Raw genomic sequence first — 23,092 nt, 5'->3', positions numbered from 1 at the left:
TCATGGTTCTTGGTGTTATCGGCAATTAATTCCCTCATATCATCACCAAAATGTTTCCCATTGTGACAAGAAATGTTAGGGACAGAAACGGTCCTTGAGATGAGACCCAGGCTTCGGGGAAGCTAAGGGTGAGTTCGTAATTGAGCTGTAACCCCAGTTCTCATGTACCACATCTTAAGCCATTTGCCAAGTTTTGGAGTCTATTCTGATCTGAATTTGTGTATGTAGTCTCCCAGATCAGTGATTTGAGGCTACTCTTCTTTCTTAGAGGAAGCAGCAGTTTGGCTAGACTAGAATGAAGTAGTTTCAGGTTATCTTATTTTTCTAGAAGTTTTGGGTGGAAGGGTAGAGTTAGAGTTAGAGGGTGGAAAACTGAGGGACAACCATCAATATTTTCTAATACCATTTCAACCCTGGGATACTAGAATTGTGTATAAAATGTGTTGTTTTCTGTCTCAAGACAAAAATTTCCTGGACTTTTGGATGAAGATGAAGACTCATTCTATTAGTATCTAGAGAGCTCCGAGTATGAAGACAGGGCTCTTTCTCTGGGAGAAGACACCTGTGTATGTGTGGGCTAATGGTCCTTAAGAAAGTGGAGTTCCATCCAGAGCACAGAGAGAAACACAAACACACACACACACACACACACACACACACACACACAGTGACAGAGATGGGGCATTGGTCTCTTCATCCTTCTCTGTCCTGCCTGTAGCCTGCTTCCTCTGTCTCTGCCTGCCTGCAGCCACCAGCTCCCACTACTGCTGGGGAGAGAGTGCAGCCCCTTCCTTTCCTTCCTTGCAGTGAGGACACAGAAGGAGGGAATGAGGTGAATGGGAAGGGCACCCATTTGTATTTCTGCCAAAAATAACATAACATACAAAGACTGAAAGAAGAATTCTAAGATTTTTAAATTGTTCATGTTGTGGTAGTGGTAGTGTTTGTGAAGAATGCATTTCCTATAGTTGATATAGGTGGTATATATAGGATTTGGAGGTATGACTCAATTATGAAACTCATGCTTAGCTTGCCTGAAGCCCTGGGTCTCACCTCCAGGAGCAGTCACCCAAGAGAATATTTATACATATGACAATAAATAGTGGCATGTAAGGAGTGTGAATATGGCATACTACTATTCAAACATGTAAATAGCATATACTGTCTCTATAATGAGTGTATACATATATAAATATATGTAAATTATAAATACATATATGTAAATCTATTTATATATTTACATGGTGGGTTCTTTTACATCTCAGAAAAATACATTATATAAAAGGAGTGAATGGCTATGTGCATGAGTCTGTATAAACAGGCTTATCTAAGTTTAGCTCATACCAGACAACACACACTGGTTAACGTACAGTATGTACCTCTGAAGTCAGCTGGTCTAAATTTAGGACAGGAATTTAAGCTTTCACACACGCATCTGAATGTATTTTGACTTCCAAATATATGCAAGGATATAGGATATGGGCTTCAAATACACTTCCGTTAGAACATCAACAAGATTGCTGCACACTCTCAGTTCCCAATTGTCAGTTCTTACACATGACATAGGTAGCCGGTTCTTTTCCTAAGAAGGTAGATGAGGCATAGCCCCAAGTGATCTTAGTTATTGCCAAACCTGATTATAGGGGAGACCTCTAACCAGAGGTTCAGCCACATCTCCAGATGGCCTCATTCTCCAAGGAACCTCATAACGAAGTTTTGCCAACCATAGCTATGCACCCAAATTCAAGGCTCTCTCCACCTCCTCGCACATGACGGACAGGAAGCCTATTTCCTGTCCTTTAATGCTGCTTCCGGGGGCAACAGCTGTGGGGTTTCACTAGCCCAATGAGTGAAAAGTTCTTATTTAGGGGATATTTATTTTTAAACAAAATGAAACCCCACTAGCCCAATAGAAATTCCACAATGACAGAAATTATAACCAACTGTCTTACGGTTATGTTAATAATGGTATAATGATGGATTGTTCAGGAAGGCAAGAGAGTCATCAAGAGCTTCCTTCAGTTTTATATCTTGTTTACGTTCCCACAGAGCAACCCATTAGTAATAGTGGCTTCTTCAGAAGGGCCCAGTGCAGCCCTGTGATTTATGAGATCTAAAGGGATGTGACTAACAGTACAGACAGCAGCGGCCACCAAGGTTTTCCCCTCATCAACTGAGTGTTCAAACGTGGTCCTTCCCTCATTTAGCAGCTAAGTTTCATCATAGTACTTACAATGTTTAGACGTGTTATTTATCTTACATTGCTTGATGGGTAAGACCCTCAGGAGAGAATGAACTCTTTCTCTTAAAATGATACATACATACATACATACACACACACACACACACACACACACACACACACACACACACACACACATTAAAGGCAAGTACGTCAAGGAATTTGAACGCAAAGAAAGTCTGCAAGCATTCTGGTACTGATACCCCGAGCTTAAGGCCAAACTCAGGTGTGACTTTAGAAATTACTTAATGCTTTTATCTTAATCTGCCTGAGCTCTAGCTGACAAGAATCATTGATATCAGAAGACTGAGTAAAACTTGAGCGACTCACATGAAGGAGTATGTTATGAACAAACTATCACACTAAATAATAGTTTCCAACATGTCACACAATTAACTTTATCCATCAATTACTGTATCTATCCGTTCTTTATTGGAAGCCTAGAAAAACCATAATTTTCCCAAAGCCTAGAAAACATCATTTTCCCAAATGATGTCTTCTGGGCTGTCAGTTTTGAGATCAGCAAAAGCTATCAAATGGATGGCTGAATGTCTGGGATGCGGTTTTTGCTTCTCTTCCCGCAATACCGAGTGTGTACGTCCTCAACCAATGTTTGCAGCATCTGTCTCATGCCTAGCAGAGGTGCGCGTAGACTATGCCTCTACACAGGCCACATTTGCCTCTAACCATGGCCTTCCTTAAAGTCATACACAGTGAAACTGTTCTGACAGAGGCCCTAGTTTCAGGAGCTTAACTTCTAGAAGAAACTTAACTTTTGTTTTTAAAGAAGGTTACAAATACAATCTTTTTTTTTCCTCCAATAAAATTACTTCATCAGGGGTTGTCAAGACAACCTGGTGAGGAAGGGAATTTGCTGGCAAGCCTGATGACTTGATGTCAATCCTCGGAGCCTACTTGGTGGAAGGAGAGAATTGACTCATTCTGTCTCCTTTTCCCTACATATTCCCGTGTTCTACTGCTCCCTATCACTGAAGACTTTTCTTCCCCTGCCCATAGTTTCCTGAACCTGACAGTTACTTCAAATTCAATGCACAAACCTAAAGATTCCTCACTAAGATCCACACCAGAGTGAAAGTACCCACTGTTTGTTTTCATGGGTCTGTCTGGGCTATCTCACGCATGGATTTTCTAGCTCCATCCACTTGTCTGCAAATATAATAATTTAACTTTTCTTTACATCCAAATAACATTTCACTGTGTATGGGTATCATTTAAAAAAAAAACCAAAAACCTCTTATTCTATCTATGCATGTTGCCTGCATGTATGTCTGTGCATCACATGTGAAACTGATGCCTGTGGAGACCAGAAGAGGACATTAGATGCCCTAGAACTGGAGTTACAGACCATTGTGGGCACTTGGAATCGAACCCAGGTCCTCCAAAAGAACAATCAGTGCTCTTATTGGCTGAACCACAGCTCCTGTCCTTGCACCCCATTTTCATTGCCATTGATGGACATCTTGGCTATTTATATGTCCTAACTGTTGTGAATAGAGCAGCTATGAACATATAGAAGTATGTGTCTCTGAAGCAGAGAAATAAAGTTCTTTGGCTATATGGTCAGGAGTGGTATAGCTGGATTGGTGGTAGATTGATTTCCAATATTTTGAGCAACTGTCACACTAAACTCCACAGTGACTGCACCAATTTGCCCTTCCACCAACATGGCACGAGAGTTCCTTTTCCCCACAATCTCACCACCATCGGCTGTGCTTTGGTTTTTATTTAATCGAAAAATAATTACAGCATTCCCCTCTTTTGTTTTCTACATCTTAGCCTTTCTGACTAGGGGATGAAATCTCAAAGTAGTTTAACTTTCCGTTTCTCTAACAGCTGAAGATATTGAAAGTTTTGTAAAATATTTCTCAACCTGAGAACTCTCTGCTTACTTACATAGTTCATCATTTAACTGGGCTGCTGTTTGTTTGGTTTGTTTAGTTTTCCAAATTCCTTGTATATTCTAGACACTAAACCTCTGTCAGATACAGAGCCATAGAATATTTTTCCCATTCTGTAGGCTGCCTCTTTAATCAGTCAACAGTTTCCTTTACAGTATAGAAGCTTTTAAATTTTATTAGCAAGTCTTATTTCTTGGGTAACCAGAATTCTATTCAGAAAGTCCTTACCTAAGTTTATATTCTATATAATGTGTATCCTCTATAGCCTATATTCAGTATCTCCTACTTTTTAAAGAAATTACAGATCTAATACTGGATGTTCTTTCTATCCATTTGAAACTGACTTTATAACTGTGTGGTAAGAGAAATGGGATCAAATTTCATTATTCTACATGTAGATGTTTAGTATTCTGAAGACATTTTGCTAAGGTTTCAATCTTCAATTTTCTATTTTTAGACAGGATCTTCTCTAGCTCAAATTGGCCTCCAGCTTACCATGTAGCCAAGGATAACCTTGAACTTCTAATCTTCCTGCTTCTACCACTCAGTGCTGGGGTTGTAGAGATATACCATGGCACCCCATGGTACTGAGGACAGAGTCCAGGGCTTCTCGCCTGTCCCACAAGCATTCCTTCAACTAAGCTACCTCCCAGCCCCTCATTGCCCCCTTTTTGTCCTGTTTCTTCCTGTGTTACAATACATATGTAATACATATTATGTTTGGCAACATAAGCAAACTTGCTAATAATTTAGTTCCACTCCAGTGATACACCTTTTCTTGTATCATCCAGCACTGCTTTAACAATATATAATCAGGTGTACTTAATGCTAGAGTGTTTCTGGTAATTGAAATAAGAAATAGAAATGAAAGCTAATACCCTGGGTCCCGTTTTCACAACCTCAGTTAGGAAGGCTTCTAGTTACGAGTCCCATGAGCCCCTTCCAGATCCTTTCTTACAGGCTTCTCTCACGAGAACTCATCTTAATGGGTCGCCCCTTATACTAGCACTCACTATCATTTGATACCTGAGAGCAGAATCCTGAATGTCTGCTCGGTGTTGACCAGTCTTCAAGAACCTTTCAAGATAGACATTATCTTTGTTTTACAGATTAAATGGGTATACCTGCTGAAAGGTTAAGCTTTAGACAAAACAGAGTGACAGAGAGTTATCAAGTTTTCTAGTTCAAACAATAAGGGCCTCCATGATCTCCATCTCCTACTGAGGGTGCCCAAAGGCCCACAACCTTACTGGTTGGTTATCACCATGGTCTCTAAAGTTCTCTATTGCTCTAGAACTTTGAAACATTACACTAGTCGGTGCTGAAGGCTGACGGTTTCACGGGGCGCTGACTTAGTCAGGCTGCTGCTGGGGTCTTGAAGAGATTCCTTAAAGAGATTCTTTCCTTAAAGAGATTCCTGGAGTGGGAAACTGTGTGTCACCTTCTAGCACTGTTCCTGTAATACGTGAATCACACATGTCTGGGGCTACGGCCTGCTTGTAGGTGGGCCTATATCAATGCTTTCATGCTTCCTTTATGACTGAGCCCAGAATTATACTGGACTGAAAGAAAATTTAGAGTAATAATATCAGCTAAATATAAATTTTTAAATAATTTTTTTTTAGTATTTTTAGTGAATAAAAGTCTTTCAGGTAAAATTTTCTTTATCAAATAATAGTTTGGAAAACTAAGAAAAATGTTACCGAAATAGATTTAAGTCACTTAAAAAATGTGATAAAACCCCTTTGGGACCAGAAATAAATATTTATGATATTCATTGAATATCAGTCCTATCAAGTCAATTGCCTATTGAAACAAAGACACACCCAAAAGTCTTCCTCAGAGGAATGTAACAGAATCCTTTGTTCATAATTGCAAGTTGTAAGCAACTTGCATTTTTTTTTGACATATTGAGAAAAATTTAAGTTTGACTAAGTTTTCAGAAAAAGGTGACAACCATAATAAATTTCATGAGCTCAGGGGTGAGTGAGGTGGCTTAGCAGAAAAAAAGCATTTGCACAAAAGTATTTTGACTGGAGTATGATCTCAGGAAGCCATGTAAAGGCAGGAAGTAAAAACAATTACATGAGGTTGTCTTCTGACCTCCATATGTACAGTCCGACCTCTATATGTACAATCTGACCTTGATATGTACACTGTAACACATGTGACACCACCACTGCTGCAAACTACTTTTTTTAATGGGACAGGGTCTTACTATGTAGGTTGACCCAGAACTCACTATGTAGAGCACACAGAGCTTCTTGGAAGTCCTCAGTCACATAATATTTTAAACGTTAGAATCTAAGGTAGATATTATAATTATGTTCAAGTTTATAAGGGTAAGTGGAATAGTGGAAAAAGAAGTATCAGCTGAGAAATTTCATTAAAAGAAAGAAATAGCACTTGGGAGGCAGAGGCAGGCAGATTTCTGAGTTTGAGGCTAACCTGGTCTACAAAGTGAGTCCCAGGACAGCCAGGGCTATACAGAGAAACCCTGTCTCAAAAACAAACAAACAAACAAAATAAAAATTAAAAAAAAAAAAACAAAGGAAGAAAGAAAGAAAGAAATGGAAATCTTGGAACTGAGAAGTATGGTATCTGAAATTTAGAAATATATGTACTGGAGATGTAACTACAGAATGAAGCCAAGTGGCAGGCTTAAATATGGATCAATGGAAGGTATATAATCTGATGGATAGAAGGAAAAAAGGCAGGAGGAGGGAAAAAAGACACTATTCTGTGATTCTTATAAATACCAGAATACCAAGCATCCATATAATCAGGATCCAAGAGAGCAGACACTGATGTAGAAAAGATACTTGAAGATACCTGCATTTGATAAATGCTATACATTTACAGATTCAGAGAGTGCAAAACAAGCAAACCAAAATACAACCACCACACCACAAAACCCCAAACAGAATGAATGTAAAGATTGCTGTGCCTAGTCAGTTATAGTCACGTTCCTAAAAGACAACAAACAATAAACAAATAAAATTAAGGAAAACCTGGAGACCAACCAGAGGAAAGAAAAAAAAAAATTTAAAGACCATAAGCAGTATAACAATTCTGTGATTCATAATTAGAAGCTAAGGCATCTGGTAGAAAGCAAAACACTTCTAAAAACATTAAGAGGTGAAGGAGAAGGGAGCTGGAGAGAGGGCTTAGCTGTGAGTGCACTTGGAGCTCCTCTGGAGGACTATTGCTGGCCCCCCAGGCCCAGCAGAGCCTTTATCTCCAGCTCCAGGGGACCTGATGCTCTCTTCTGGCCTCTTTGGGCATCTGTACCCAAGTGGTAATACAGGAACTCAAGAATACACACTTAAACATAAAATAAACTAAACATTTTTAAAAAGAAAAAAAAAAGTCAAACCAGAATTCAGTTTGAGTCAAAAAACATCTTATAAGAGAAAAGAGGAGATAGAGAAAATGTCAGAAAAGCTATGAGAATTTTTGTCTTCTGGGTGTCTGCAGTATGTCTGGTAAACACTAGAGGAAGTTCTCCAGACATCATCAGTTAGTGCCTTTAAGAGAGAAATGAAGAGTACTGTCCATGTAAGTATGCAAGATATACAGTATCTTATGTTTTTTAAGTGTGGTGGTGGTGGTGGTGGTGGTGGTGGTGGTGGTGGTGGTGGTGTGCCATGCCTCCCTCAACCCTGCAAGGGACCTGGCATTCTCTGTGTAGCCCTAGCTGTCCTGGAACTTGCTTTGGAAACCGGGCTGTGCTTGATCTCAGAGAACCACTTGCCACTGCCCATACAGAAAAGCACCTAACAACTGCAGAAGCCCACTGGGTGGCAGTTCACTTGGTATATTCACCAAGACTGAACAGAATGGGTGGTGAACCCGGAGTCTCAGTAAATCGAACAAGAATGAAATGTGTCTGTCATCTCCAGCCTTGAGAGGTATCTAAAATTGATACAATTACTAAAATTGACACAAGAGGAAATGAAAAATCTTAAGTAAACAAATAAAAAAATAAGCAAAAGAGACAACCACAGGTATAGGCCAAGCCCCTCCACACCTAGTAAAGAAAAAAACAAATTTAAAAAAAAAATCAAAATTCTTTCTACAAAGAAAACTAGACACTTACATGATGTTAAAATGGATTCTATACAGCACTTACAAAAAGAAAGAAAGAAGAGATGAAGACATCAATATTACTGCTTCAGAAAGTGAAAGAGAAAGATCGCTTCCACAGCAGTCACGGAAATTGAGTACCCATGTGCTCTGAAAATGAGACGACGAAGCAGGGAAAAGGAGAACAGGAGTCTTTGGTGACACAAGCCTTTGATCAAAATAACAACAAAAACAATCTAGGGAGCAAGGCAGGCCAGACCCCAAGGAAGGAACATGCTCACAGCAAGGACACAACTGATACCCACCGTGACCAAAAAGATCAATCAATAAGATGGAAGGGGCTGCAGAGATGGCTCAGCAGTCAAGAGCACCTACTGCTTTTGCAACAGGCCTAGGTTTGGTTCCCAGATCATGCATGGCAGCTCATGACTGCCCGTAACCCAGTTCCAGGGGGCCTGTCATTCTCTTCTGACTTTTACGAGCATAGAACATGCACACATGCAAGCAAAACACCCATATATATGAAATAAAAATCAATATATTTTTGAAAGATGAAAACCAATGTTTTATATTCCTGTTAGTTTTATAAATGAAGACTGTGGAACTACCAACATGGTGGCCATGGGTGACATTGAACAAGGCCATGTGTAGGACTAGGTAGTTGTCTTTATGGGTTGTGCTTCCAAGAATGAAATGGGACAGTGGGTGGATAGTAAAGTGGGGTCAAGAAAGAGGACTTCTGTGTTTTAAATATAGAAGAACAGGCTGTTTTCATCAGATGGGTGGGATCCCGAGAAGCCAAGGTGAACCAGAGAAGGGGAGAGCCGCCTGCAGACAGCCTTGACCGATGTCAACTCCTTTACCACAGTTGCCCATTTAAAAGATTTCCACAGCCCTCTAAAGCCAGGGCTGCTGGCAACTCAACAGCCCTGAGTTACTAATAATGAGGGATTATTTGCCATTTTGTTAAGCCTATAATAAGTAACTACAGAAGCAGTCGGGAAGAAGACTGACCCCATGGAGGGGTGCAAGGTGGTTCTGGTTCCTTTAGGGGATGAAACCAGCATCCTAGGAGCTCTGTCTCCCTTTCTTTCTTCTCCCCTGCCTTGCCCTTACAAAGCCTGTTTTGCTACTTTTGGGACCACTTGCTCAAAAATTTGTTTTTCTTGATTCAGATTCAACCTCGAATAACGCCCCTAATGTGTGCTTACAACTTAATGTCTTGAACTACTCAAAGCCGGCATCTATTGGAGGGGTTCCTCACAAGAATGTGTGGGGTGGAATTTTCTCTTTCTGAGGCTGTTGCCACTGCCTTCTGGCAGAAAAACAGCATACAGAGAGAACCAATCAAAGACTTAAAACACACTGTTAAGCAATTTAGACCCAGGCTCTGAGGGTTAATGCAAAAGTAGTAATGGGTAAAGGCAGGGAAAACAGTGCGCCATGGAGAATTTTGTGGTAAGAGTCAAGAATCAAAAAGTGTTTTTTATTAGTGTTAATTACTTTGCTCCCTTAACCAAAGATATTAACGACACATTAGATTTCCTGCCAAGTTCCATGATATACACAAATAAGATCTGACTTTCAAGAAGATCTTATTGGCAAGAACAGACAGCCAGGACCCGTGGGCTCTAATTTTCCTCAAGGAAAAAAAGGTAGAGAATGTATGGCTGGATTTTAGACTGTGGGGTGTGTGTGTGTGTGTGTGTGTGTGTGTTTGTGTGTGTATACATGTGTATGTGTGTGTGCATGTGCTCGTGTACCCCAACTATAATAAGTAATTATTCTAAAGACTGTGAATTAAAATTGTAGGCAAAGGAGATGGGCTGTAGCTAAGTTGGTAAATGTTTGCATAGCATGTATGAAGCCATGGGTTCAACTCCTGGGGCTGCATGAACCCAAGTAAGGTGGCACAGCTCTGTAAGGCCAGCACATAGGTGGTGAAGGCCAAAGAACCATCTGTCCAGAATCATCATCGGCTACATAGCAAGTCTGAGCTAACCCTGGGCTCCAGGAGACCGTCTTAAAAAAGTAAAACTTTGATCCAGGAGGTCAAAAGTCTGCTTTGAGTAATCAACCTACTTTTCTTCTTTCAAATATATCCTACCATCAATTGTAATTGTCTCTATAATGAAGAGGACGGTGAGATTTATGGAAATAGAACTGCTACGCAGGGCACTGTGCCTCGGAGTAATGGTAGGAGGTTGGGCAGACACACAGCACTAATCAGTACTGCTTTCATCCTTAGGGTGTGTAAAAGGCCCAGGGACCCTGAACTTCTGAACTTCTACTCTGGATATAGGGCTGGGTATGAAGGATGGAGCTAGCTTCAGGGCTTGGCTAGCGTGAGAAACTGAGCAAGAAACCAATAAATGGAAATGGAAGGAGTGATGTTACCTCACCAGATCTTAACACTTGTAATAAAAGCACAATGGGGGGGGGGGGCTAGAGAGATGGCTCAGTGATGAAGAGCACTGATTGTTCTAGGGTACCCGAGTTCAATTCCTGGCACACACATGGTAGCTAATAATTGTCTGTAATGCCAGTTCTAGGGGATCGGATGCCTCTTTCTGGTCATAAAGCACACTTGTGGTACACAGGTGAAACAGTTGTGCAAATAAAATATTTTTTTAAATTCTTTTAAGTATAATCAGGGGCTGGAGAAATAGCTCAGTGGTTAAGAATGAATACTGCTTCTATATAAGACCTGAACCTGGATCCCAGCACCCATGTCAGGAGTTATAGATGGGCATATCTCTCTCTCTCTCTCTCTCTCTCTCTCTCTCTCTCTCTCTCTCTCTCTCTCACACACACACACACACACACACACACACACACACACACTAAACTAAACATAATAATTTTGATATCAACATAGTAACAGATTAAAAAGCCAACAGTAGCAGATCAAATTTGCACACACATAGAAACAGGTAATCAAGACTAGTCGTCAATCGTCAATTGATATTGGTGGGATAGAGTGGCAAAGGCTAGAGGGAAGTTTCCTGGCCAGCAGTAGACCAGGATGTACTGGACTATCGGTTCTCAGCACTCTATCTGCCATGAGGGCCCCAGGGATGGAAATCTGGCCTTCAAGCCTGGCAACAAGCACTTTCACCTACAGAGCTTCCCAAACTGACTGGAAATTTTACTTTACAAGTCAAAAGATGGGAGAAAATGCGAAATCGAAATACTCAAGGCTCCCCCAGCATGGTTATATTAAACTCAAGTAACAATTTAGATCTGGTCCGTCGGAATCTGGACACATTTCCTGCGAGAAGAGTCACATAGGGTTAGGGGCTGGCTGAGCAGAGAGCGCAGATCTGTAGTATCCTTCTCGGGACAGTCTTCTCTTTGGATATGGCTGATTTAGAGAACATAGGTACAACATTTCTAAAACAACTCAGTAAATAACGCCAAAAAGATATTCATGGACCTACCCACACCCCTCAAAAACAAAAATCACAAAAAATTAGCACAGTACTTGCCTATCATGCATGAGACTCTGAACTCAAAAAATAAGTCTTGTGCACTCACTATAAACACGCAAAAAGGTCACTCAAACAACTTATAAGATCCCCTTTTAGGTTCCTTGACTTGACAAAAGACTAAAAACTGGAAATTGCCAAGTATTGAAAAGGCTATACCTCCTTAAATCTGCAGCTCTGTCCTAGAAGAGGAAGCCAAGGCTACCCCTGTGAGAAGGGCTTGTCATTCTCCACATGTCCTCAATGCTGGGCTTGAGAAGCCACTAAGTGTAACAGTCCCTGCCTCCCGGCCACCACTCAGGGCTGGGAGGTGCATACAGACACAAATGCAGCACAGAACTGCCTTCCAGCATTGAGACGGTGACAAAGTAAAGTCCCGGTGATTAAAGAAACTAAGCCTCTCCAAACTATATGGCAATGTGAACAAAACTCAACCCTGTAACAGAAACAATCCAAACAAAATCTATCATAAAGCGAGTCCATAATTGGCACGCTCTGCGACACCGAGGAAGTAACAACTGTGACGAGCCTGACTGCCGACGCCGTAGGTGCTCAGAAACAATGGAGGGGGCAAAAGCAAGACACTTAAAACTCATGTAAAGAACAAAAGCAGCCAAACTAAAAATTAATGTGGGTGTGTGTAGGATAGTTTTATGTACAAGTTTTATGCACACAAGCTAGAGACATCAGAGAGGAGGGAACCTCAGTTGAAAAAAAATGACTCCATAAGACCCTGCTGAAGGACATTTCTTAGTGACCAACAAGGGAAGGTCCAGCCTGCTGTGGGCTCGGGGTACTGGGTTCTGTAAGAAAACAGGCTGAGCAAGCCAGGGGGAACCAAGCCAGTAAGCAGCAGGCCCTCGTGGCCTCTGCCTCTGTTCCTGCCTCCAGGTTCTGGCCCTGCTTGAGTTCCTGTCCTGACTTTTTTCAATAAGGAACATCAATCTGAAAGAGTAAGCCAAATATCCCCATTCCAACTTGCTTTACGGTCAAGCAATGGCATTTTGTCTAAACCTTAACTAGGAATAGCAAGGTATAGAGGGGCCACCCTGTAGTTCCAATGCTAGGAGGCAGAGGCAGGCAGATCTCTGTGACGTTGAGGCCAGCCTGGTTACATAGTGAGTTCCTGGTAAGCCAGGTTATATAGTGACTAAGGTTGCCTCTGAGAGAACCCTCAGATAGGATACCCTCTTTGGTAGGTTGCTAGGTTGATATATTTATTTAATATATTTCCTTAAAGCATATCTGTTACACTTACAAATTTTTTGAACATTGGATACACTCTAATTTTTTGGAGGACAGAACTAGTTACTAGTGATTATTTAATTAGTTACTAGTAACTTAATTAGTTACTAGTACTCTGAAGTTCAAAGGAGATGTAAGTGTGAATGAATGACTGTGGTGGAGAATGTTTATTAGAAGAGGAAGCCAGCCAGGTGAACATGTTCCTGCAAGATTTTGCCCTGGGTATCATTTAGTACCATAGGGATTGCTTTGAAAAAATATTTTAATTATTATTACTGTGGGCAGGGGGCTTGGGGGGGTTGTTGATTTGAGTCATGGACATGTGTGAAGGTTGGAAGACAGTTCTGTAGAGTTCGTTTTCTCCTTTCACCTTTTTGTGGATTCTGGAGATTAAACTCAGATGGTCGGGATAACAGGGCAAGCTCCCTTAGCTGCTATGCTGCCTCACCAGCGCCTTGGATGGCTCCTAATCAGGACTCTCTTTTTGCTATAAAAGGGGGAAAACATAGGAGAATCGTCTCAGTGAGGGTGTGAATTTTCAGTAAGCATGCAATTGTACACCTCTACCGTTAAACAGATCACAGTGCTGACATGATCAATAAGCCATGATATAGAAGAAAAATATTTGGGACTTGTATATATATTAAGATTTAGGTGAAACAATTACAGTGCAATTTTCTCCTGATCACAGCGCCTCTTGACCATGAGACCCTCTTGCTTGGGTTGCTTCTGGGAGGCAGAGTGGAGAGGCTGGAGTAGTTATTGACAAGTACATCTTCGATCAGCTTAGGAAAGAACAATTTGATGGCCAGGGAGAAGGCTCGTGAAGACAACATGTCTTTGTGTCACACTGATTTTTGAAAACTTAATTCTCCTGCTTCACAGAGAAGTATAGGTGACTTGTTTTGTTTGACCTCTTGCCCCCCCCCGTTTTCTCCTCTTTAGTAGGACAGTCTGCTTCTGAAGCTTATCTGTCAAATACTAGCCATGACATATTGAAATGCCCCCCGCACGCCATCCCCCCACCCCCACATCCCATCCTCACCCCTGCACCAGTGCTCTGTAAGTGCTCCTGTCAGTTGCTATAATTCCTAACGATTATACTGAAGGCTTCCATGCTTGCTCAGAGCCGGTTTAACAATGACATCAGCCCCAGAACACAAAACAGCTGCATGCTTGGAAACTGCCCACAGAAGCGCTTGTATCTGTTACTTTTACGTAAGAAAAGAGGCTTTAAGTGATACGCCAGATCACATTCTTTAAAGGGTTATCAAATAGCGGCTGTCTCCCCAAAGTGCCTCCTCTAATGAGAAGGCTTTGTGTAGAAATTGTCATCCAGAACAACTCTTCTAGATTCAATGATTTTGAAGTGCCTCCTGGCTCTTGGGATATAAGCTTAAGTCAGGACTTAGGCAGTCAAGGCTCAGTATGGCGCACCACTACAGCTTCAATCTATTCGTCCTTAATGATACCTAAACTAAGAAGGATGAAACATACATCACCACATTACCACTTAAAAGTGACTAAAATTAAGGTCCTGCTTGTGACCAGGAAATGCTGAACATAGCCCATGGTGCTTTATTGTAAACAAATAGCTAGCTTATAATAACTCCATTCTGATGAAAAGCCTTTCTTCTGAGAAAGCACTTTTAAAGTGCAGATCGGGTCAAGCTGTCTCCATGAATTAAACAACAGGGGGACCTGGGCATTTGCATCATTACGCATTTTGTTATGTACATCTTTTTTTTTATCCTGTGTAAGCCTCTGCTGCATTCTGGTTTTCAGCATAGTTCTGGTTCTCACTGAAGTTTCAGACCTAGCTTCGAGTTACTAGACAACAGTCACACGCTGGAATGAAGTTGGTGGATTAACTGAAATTAAAGCCTCTACCCTTCTCAAGCACCCGCTAATTATTTATGTTCAAGCTCACCAACACCATGCTTTAATGCAGGAGGCAGCTCACTATAAACAAACAGAATCTGGCCTTTTAAGTATCTTGACTGCACAGAGCACTGAAAGAGGAAGGGGCGGGGCCGGGGGCTGGGGGCCGGGGGCCTGGGTGATTCTAGAAAGAGGAAAGAAAAAATGCATCCTGAGGCAGCAGCTGCTTCGATGCCAGAACTTTCCACCGAGATGACTGACGCCACATGGTTCTCACAGGCCTGAATACTTCATTATCAGAACTTCACGAGGGAGATGTTAGGGTTCTCTTACACAAACTGCATGATAAACTGTGGGTCAAAGGGGGCATGGGCAGACTGTTTGCCATGACCAAAGAGGACATACAGATAGATGCCAGAAGCCAGAAGGTGGAGTCTGAGTCCAAAGCCTAGATGCTTATTTTCTGCATTAGACGAAACATATTTCAATTTTTGATTTGGGGAACTCCAAGATACTCCTAACAGAAGGAAACACTTTCCAGGATACATCAGGCATGGTTGTGAACCATTGCCAAGTTCTTGGCACCTGAATGTAAGGGTGTCGTCGTCATGCAGGAAGACTCCATCCAAGTAGGAGGCCAACCTCTAGCTAGGATTGCGAGGAAGGAGCAAGGAAGCCCTGTGGAAAGGCAAGGCAAAGGCAGACAGACCCAAGTCTCAGCCCCTTACCTGCTGAACTTCGCTCTCTCCGTTTGAGATCTTCTCTGTGTAAACCAAGGAGTTGAAGATCCTCTGCAACAAAAGAGAAAAATGAACATTAGAAGAGTCACTTTCTCTATGTGTGTGAGTGGCTTGTTGTGTACAACATAAATAGATTCAAATAGGAAAACTTTTAATTGAAAGACTGCGATTTTTACAGAGAGAATCCCAAATATCAGCCGAAGTCAATCGCGCTTATTTATTTAAGCCTTACCCAGGCACTACAGTGAAATAAACCAGATGTTACACTATATTTCTCATTTTCAAAAATACATTTAATTACAGATTTCCGGAGCCTATGCCATTTTATCTGGCTGCCACAGTCTGACGAAGTTGTGTTTCTCATTTAAATCCTGCACTCCCTGAATGCTGTAATTGTTTACAGACCCTAAAATCTAATGTAATAAAAACTCTTTGAAAAGAATTCCTTCCATGTTCTCTCATGTCCCCATCAGCTCATACCTACTCTATATTATCTATCACCTTTATTACTCAAACACCCCCTCGGGAGAGTTACAAAAACACTTGCCAAAGACATGTGGTCTCAAGAGACGATGCCGATTTTATGCCAGGAAAGATACCAGGCCAGGCTGTGGCACATCGGTGGCACATTGATCGGCACACAAATTTTCCTGCAGGTCCCTGCCTAGCCCTGTCACATCTCCTCCTCCACACACCCTGAAGTTAAAAATCTCTCTGTAGACTCGAGACTCAACTGGAATATGTAAGTAACAAAGTAGAAGAGGAGCAACCAGGCTGTGCACACCAAGGAATAAGGGTAGGGGCAGGGCGGGGCGTGGGCAGCACCATCAATGTTTGTCTTAAGGCTTTAAAGGTGCCGCACAACTTTCTAGATGAATCAGGAGTCAGACCTGAAGATGTCAGCCACATTTTTGTTTCTCCTCTCAAGCCTGCTGCCAAGTATTTGTCAGCATCTGGGAAAGGATCCCGGAGAGCCCGACACACCTGTGTGGTTGTGGCAAGAAGAGCAAGGCCAAGTTCATCAATCCCGGTGTAGCCAGAGTGGAGATGAAGGGAGGCCACACCACCAGGCAGGGGCTTGGCAGGGGGTAGGCGGGGGTGGGGCAGAGGGTGGAGAAGGCAAACACAGAGGGACCGCGATGGAATTACAGCTTTGACAATTATAATTATGAATCATCACGGTGCCTCCCATCATCCCCATGTGCCATACTCATTCATTCAGCAGATGCTGCTCTTTCCCATTAAAAATAAGCCTACAGGAGGAATGTTTTCCTTTATAGCTTAATTGAGTTTAGTTTATTTACTTATTCATTCCTTGTTCTCTCTCTCTCTCTCTCTCTCTCTCTCTCTCTCTCTCTCTCTCTCTCTGACTTTTTGCCCCCCCCCCTCTCTGCAGAACTTTTGGGAGTTAGTTCTCTCTTTCTACCATGTAGATCCCAGGAATGAAACTTGAATGTCCGGGTTTGGCAGTCAGCAGCTTTACACACAGCCATCTTGTCAGCCCAAGGGTATTTCCATGACTGGCTTGTCGTAACGTTCGTTGACAACAGCAGCACTGGTTAAGATCTGTGAGGTGCTTACTCTGAGATAAAGATGTGCGCATGTTATAGCCACTCACACTTCTTCTTCATGAGTTTCTGTTTGGCAGCCGTTTGTTTCTTAAGAGGGGGTTTCATTGTATATTCCAGAACTTACCACAAAGGCTAGGCTGGCCTTGACCTCTGCCTTGAATTCTCTTGCCTCATCATCCTCTCTAGGATGTCCAGTTTAAATTGGTTTTATAAAATATCTTTTTGAGACACCTTCCTGGCATACACTACTTATTTTATTTTTATTTACATGTATGTATGTATGTATGCCTGGGTGAAGGTATATGGATCTGAGTGCGGGTGTTCTTAAGAGTCCAGGTCTTCACTTATAAGCAGTTGTAAGGCACCTGCTGTGAATGCTGGCAAACAAACCCTGGCCTGGACAAGCAGGTCCCTGGTACTCTTAATGGTGGAGCCATCTCTCCAGCCCTGACAGACACCATCATTATGCCTTTTAGACAGCCATAAAATCCTAGGGCACTGCACTCCTACAGTCTTCATGTCCCTACTTCTCAAATTCCTATACACATAAAGATGAAACCCCAAGAGCTTTGGAAGCTCAAAAAGTTGACAGAAATCACTCAGGCAAGGCTGGATACTGAAGGCAGGCAATGTGGCTCCAGAGCTGCCCTTGCTAATACAGTGTATCTTGTTAGGATTTGCTAGTTGGTTACATTTTACATAACAAATCTGTAGCCAAGATATATCATGCCTGCGCCTTAACTGGCAGCAAGCCCTAACTAGAACTAGTGTTTATTTATAGTACTCATTAATCCACCAATCAGTCGTGGTTCCCACATCTCAATTCCGTTCCAGATTCCACTGGTGGCCATTTTATAATCAAGGGGCATTAGGATTCTGAGCCCTAAAACACATCTCATTTTTGAAATGAAATTATGAGGCTAGGGATGTGACCTACTGACAGAGTACCTGTCTAGCATGAGCCTTAGATTCCATCCCACATGCCCCTGGGAGAGAAAATAAGATGGGTGTCTGTGTGTGTGTGTGTGTGTGTGTGTGTGCTCGCGCACACACCCCCATCCCTACAGCTCTAAGTTCCCAGTTCTCCAGAGCCTAATCATCATCATTTCTGTGAACTCAGAATATTTTCTAGACTTTTCTATAATTTCCTTTTCAAAAAGATGCCCAGTTAATTGTCATTAAAAATAAACCTAACTAAAGCAGTGGTTCTGAGCTTGGTGAACAAACTCACTGCCTTCCTCTACCATAGCAGGGTACTACAGAAGGAGGTTGATCCGATCTACTGCACTCAAGCCAACACTTAGAATGGCCAAGTGTGCTGTTCCTTCCTTCGTAAGGGGAAAGAGCGTTGCTCAATAGTTCTAAGGATGTGCTTCAGAGCTAGTCCACAAGGTTAGTTCAATTTCTATCAAGCTTGTGATTTTTAACAGCAATGGGGCTAATTGGTATTTGGTGGGGCAGAAGACAGGGTTTCTCTGTGTAGCCCTGGCTGTCCTGGAACTCACTTCGTAGACCAGGGTGGCCTTGAACTCAGAAATCCACCTGCCTCTGTCTCCCAAGTACTGGGATTAAAGGAATGTACCACCACTGGCTGCAAGGCTAGTATTTTTATGTAGTTCATTCTTTGACTTGCAAAGATTTCTACGTAGTCTGTACCTAATAAATTGAGGTTGATAAGAAAAAAATGACTAACCAGTCCTAGATGTGTGCAGTAGTGATTTGGTGGACTCTAAATTGAGCACACCCGTCTAGCCACCTCAACACTGAGTGGCAGGGTTATCATCCAAAGTAAACAGTCTTCACATCTTTCCCCTGGTGCCAATGTTGGGGACATGGCTTAAACCTTCAGTGAAAGCCAGGCGTGGTGGTGCGCGCCTTTAATCCCAGCACTCGGGAGGCAGAGGCAGACAGATTTCTGAGTTCGAGGTCGGCCTGGTCTAAAACATGTGTTCCAGGACAGCCAGGGCTACACAGAGAAACCCTGTCTTGAAACAAAACAAACAAACAAAAAAAAAACCTTCAGTGAAAGGCCTGAAGAACCTATACAAGTTACAACTGGTACACAATTGGCTTATATCATGCTCTAAAAGATCTATGCTCTAGCTGGGAGGAGGAGGAGCTATGCTCTAGCTGGGAGGAGGAGGAGCTATGCTCTAGCTGGGAGGAGGGGGAGCTATGCTCTAGCTGGGAGGAGGAGGAGCTGTGCTCTAGCTGGGAGGAGGGGGAGCTATGCTCTAGTTCTGGGGGGAGGAGCTATGCTCTAGNGGAGCTGTGCTCTAGCTGGGAGGAGGGGGAGCTATGCTCTAGTTCTGGGGGGAGGAGCTATGCTCTAGCTGGGAGGAGGAGGAGCTGTGCTCTAGTTCTGGGGGGAGGAGAAGCTATGCTCTAGCTGGGAGGAGGAGGAGCTATGCTCTAGCTGGGAGGAGGAGGAGCTGTGCTCTAGCTGGGAGGAGGAGGAGCTGTGCTCTAGCTGGGAGGAGGAGGAGCTGTGCTCTAGCTGGGGGTGGGGTTGTGCTTTAGTTGGCGGGGGTGGGGGAGGGTTGTGCTCTAGCTGGTGGGGGAAGTTGTGTTCTAGCGGGGGAGGGGGGTACTCTAGCTGGGTGGTGGGGGTATAAAAAGAGCTATGCTCAGCTCCCAAAGCTTAGAATTTTTATGGCTTATAATTTCACACCAATTACTACACTTAGTCTTCATAATTGCTTGTGTAGGCAGGAGAGGTATTTTACAGATTTGAAAACTACAGCATGAAAGTTAGGAACTGTGTCCCAGGTGAGGTGCTGAAGCCTGAACCTAGGTCTTGAATTAAATACAAGCTGTGCTTTTAGCTGAGCTATCGAATAAACTTTGTTCATGTCGCCTTGCTCTTTAGGATGGTCTAGGAATCCGCTATCTTACCTGGGCACAGGGCATGGGTGGCAGAAATGAAGTGTATCGAAATCTGAGCTTCTCCTGCTTTATCTCAAGCAAGGTGTAAAACCTTGGGAATGATCAGAGTCCCAGACAGTGTCTTTTTTTTTTTTTTTTTCTTTCTTTTCTTTTTTTGCACCTTGCACTGCTTATGTGAAATTGCAGAAGAAACAAAATACAACTTTGCTTGTGGTGGGGGGCAGGGGGGTATGTGTCTATGTGGGATCATGTGGTAATGCAAAAGATGGGAATTCAAAAGTATGGAACCTAGCTGACATTTGGGCGACTCTGAGGTGAAGGGTTTTGGTTATTAGAGGACCAGAAAAACTGGAATGCTTCTTGGTTCTTAAAGGACATGGAAAGGAAGCATCTCCCCAGATCATATAACTGATGAACCTTTTTGACAGGCCAGAACCTTCATTCCATCCTTTGGATAAGTCACTTACAGTAACGAATTGGGGGTAGGGATCAGGAGGAAGGGCTGCCATTCTGTACTCCAAATTGTCATTTTCCCTGAACTTTTGTTTTTGTTTGGTTTTTGGTTTTGCTTGGTTTGGTTTGGCTTTTTGAGACAATTTCTCTGTGTAGCCCTGGCTGTCCTGGAACTCAAACCTCTAGACCAGGCTGGCCTCGAACTCATAGATCCACCTGCCTCTGCCTCTGAAGAGCCAAGTGTTCTTCAGTGCTGGGATTAAAGGTGTATGACATCATGCCTAACTCATAAACTTAATTTGACCACCATCCTAAGGAGCAAAAATTCCCCTCACTTCGCAAAGCCCTGGAAATGAAGTTCAAAGATACTAACTACCCGGTCTCTCTCATTACTCATTCCTGTTTTGGAACATTCAACTACTAAAAGTGAAAATATTTTTTTAATAGATATGAGTCTTAAAAGTTATTTTTAAATAAAAAATATTTCACTGAATCAGTGTTATTAAATTTATTTCCATAATTAAAAGAAAACAAAAAAAAGTCTTATTTTGCTCATGGGATCTACATTAATGTATATGTTGGAGCTAGCTGTATCATCTAAAGCCAGACATACAGACACCTGACAGAAACATGGCTGTATGCTCACTAAGGCAAGTATAAGGATGTGCACAGGTGCAGTATTTGCAACAGCTCAAACCAAAAGCAACTCACATCCTGATTCACAACAGGAACCAAACTGACACACACTCAGAATGTCTACACCGCAGGAAACTCTACGAGAATGAGCACATGGCAGCAGCAAAGCTCATCACCACCACATTACATCACCACACGATTCCTACAAACACGGAGGGAGAGAAGCCTGATGCTGGAATACATCAGAGTATGACTCCACTCATGCCACGGCAAAGTCAGGCAAAACCAGGCAAAACCAAATCTGTCCTGTAAGAGTCTAGATAGTGGATATCTTTCCTGGAGAATGAATAGAACAGGAAATGGCAGAAACTTCTGGAATGCTACAATGTTCATTTTAATTTTACATTTAGTTAGTTGGGGCTGTGTTCTGTGTTCTGGTTGGCAATCTGAGCGCTGTCCTTTTTAAATGCATTTGTATGTGCATACATGCTTGTGTGTATGTGAGGGTGCATATGTATACATGTATGTGGAAGACAGAGGACAATCTCAGGTACCAGTTTCAGGAGCACCATCCATCTCTTGAAGACAGGGTCTCAGGGGATTGGAGCTCATCAGTTAGGCTAGGTTGGCTATCAAGTCTCAAGGATCTCCTGTTTTCACTGCCCAGCACTGAAGATACAAGCTGGTACTAGCATTCCTGACTCTTCACATGACTGCTGCAGACATTCCTCAGGTCCTCATCCTTGTGAGTCAGTCAGTGAACTGAACAGAGTATAAACGCCACCCTTAAGCTACGTGCTTCTTTCCAGTATGGACTTCAGACAATTTATGTTTAGCATGCATTCTAGACAGTCTCTTTGAAATACATTCAGCTAAAATGCTCTCATATGTATTCAGAACTGTATTTAGAAGAGGAGTGTTTACTGGACTGTTATAAATAGATAACAAGAAAAACATAAATCCAATCCCATCTTTGGATGACCGTGGGCTGTCCCAATTAGAGACACCTCACAATTCATAGACCAAGTCTCCCGAGCCTTCCCCAATGCTCCAAATAAATTAAACCTACACATTTTAAGCATGTAATAACTCTCAATTCTTTTTTAATGGTTCTTCGTTCTTCAGATTTCACCCTGTATACTGTATAAGCCTGAATTTTCTGCTCTAAAAATGGGTATCTTTACCTGAGTTTCATTGGGCCCAGATATTCCAAACATAACACAATTTAATAATCTGCCATTTGTACATTCTGTTCTAAAGCACTGCCTGTCTCCTTTCTTTCCCCTTAAAAGATTTCCCAGTCAAGGTTAAAAATTAGAGAGGTACAATTGAATAAATGCATTTCCTCCTACCAATTGTCGGAAAGAAGTGGGAAAACAGATTCCTTCTCATATTTGCTCTTTGCTCCCTTCTCCCACCCTCCAAAGTGTTAAGGACTACAGCGAGCTGCAGCCTGGTCCTTCCCTGGCCCTACTCCAGAATCTACTGATCCGCACTCTTAACTCAGTCCCCCCCCCCCAACCCTTCTATTTAATTAAGCTTAACAGATGGCAGGAGAACTTGTTTGTTGGAACAGGAACAATTACAAGTGTGTTTAATAAGATGGTCAGTCCAGTCAGAAGGCCCCACCTTTACTCCACTACCTGCCTTGCCAAATTTTAACAAGACGCTTAAATGAAAGCTATAGCACAATACCACAGTGAAGGAATAAATACCCCAACAAGCCTAATGAGATGCCGTGGGTCTCCTTCCCTGCTCTTGGCTAAGAAACTAAGGAGTGTGTTTCTACTCCAAAGTTTATTCTCATGCTGTTTTATGGGCCTCTGTGGCCGGTCCATATGGCCAACAGCTCTGGGTCTGTTGCTGTGATTCTAGTGGTTGTGGACCAAGGGGAGGAAAATAAAGACTAACATTGTTATCTCAGCAAGCTGACCACCAGGAACCG

The 23,092-nt window shown here is 42.4% G+C and overlaps 1 protein-coding gene across 1 annotated transcript in view; it reads right to left on the bottom strand.

Annotated features, from left to right (window-relative positions):
• Cachd1 (cache domain containing 1) overlaps positions 1 to 23,092 on the bottom strand; it is a 230,044-nt gene that overhangs the window by 124,397 nt on the left and 82,555 nt on the right. Inside the window, exon 2 of the mRNA XM_021199687.2 lies at positions 15,590 to 15,652. Coding sequence (XP_021055346.1) covers positions 15,590 to 15,652 — 63 coding nt within the window. The remainder of the gene's footprint in view (positions 1 to 15,589; positions 15,653 to 23,092) is intronic.

The sequence above is a fragment of the Mus pahari genome, chromosome 6, assembly GCF_900095145.1.
Source record: "Mus pahari chromosome 6, PAHARI_EIJ_v1.1, whole genome shotgun sequence".
In the NCBI taxonomy this organism is placed as follows: domain Eukaryota; kingdom Metazoa; phylum Chordata; class Mammalia; order Rodentia; family Muridae; genus Mus; species Mus pahari.
This window is presented reverse-complemented; position numbering and strand designations above follow the sequence as displayed.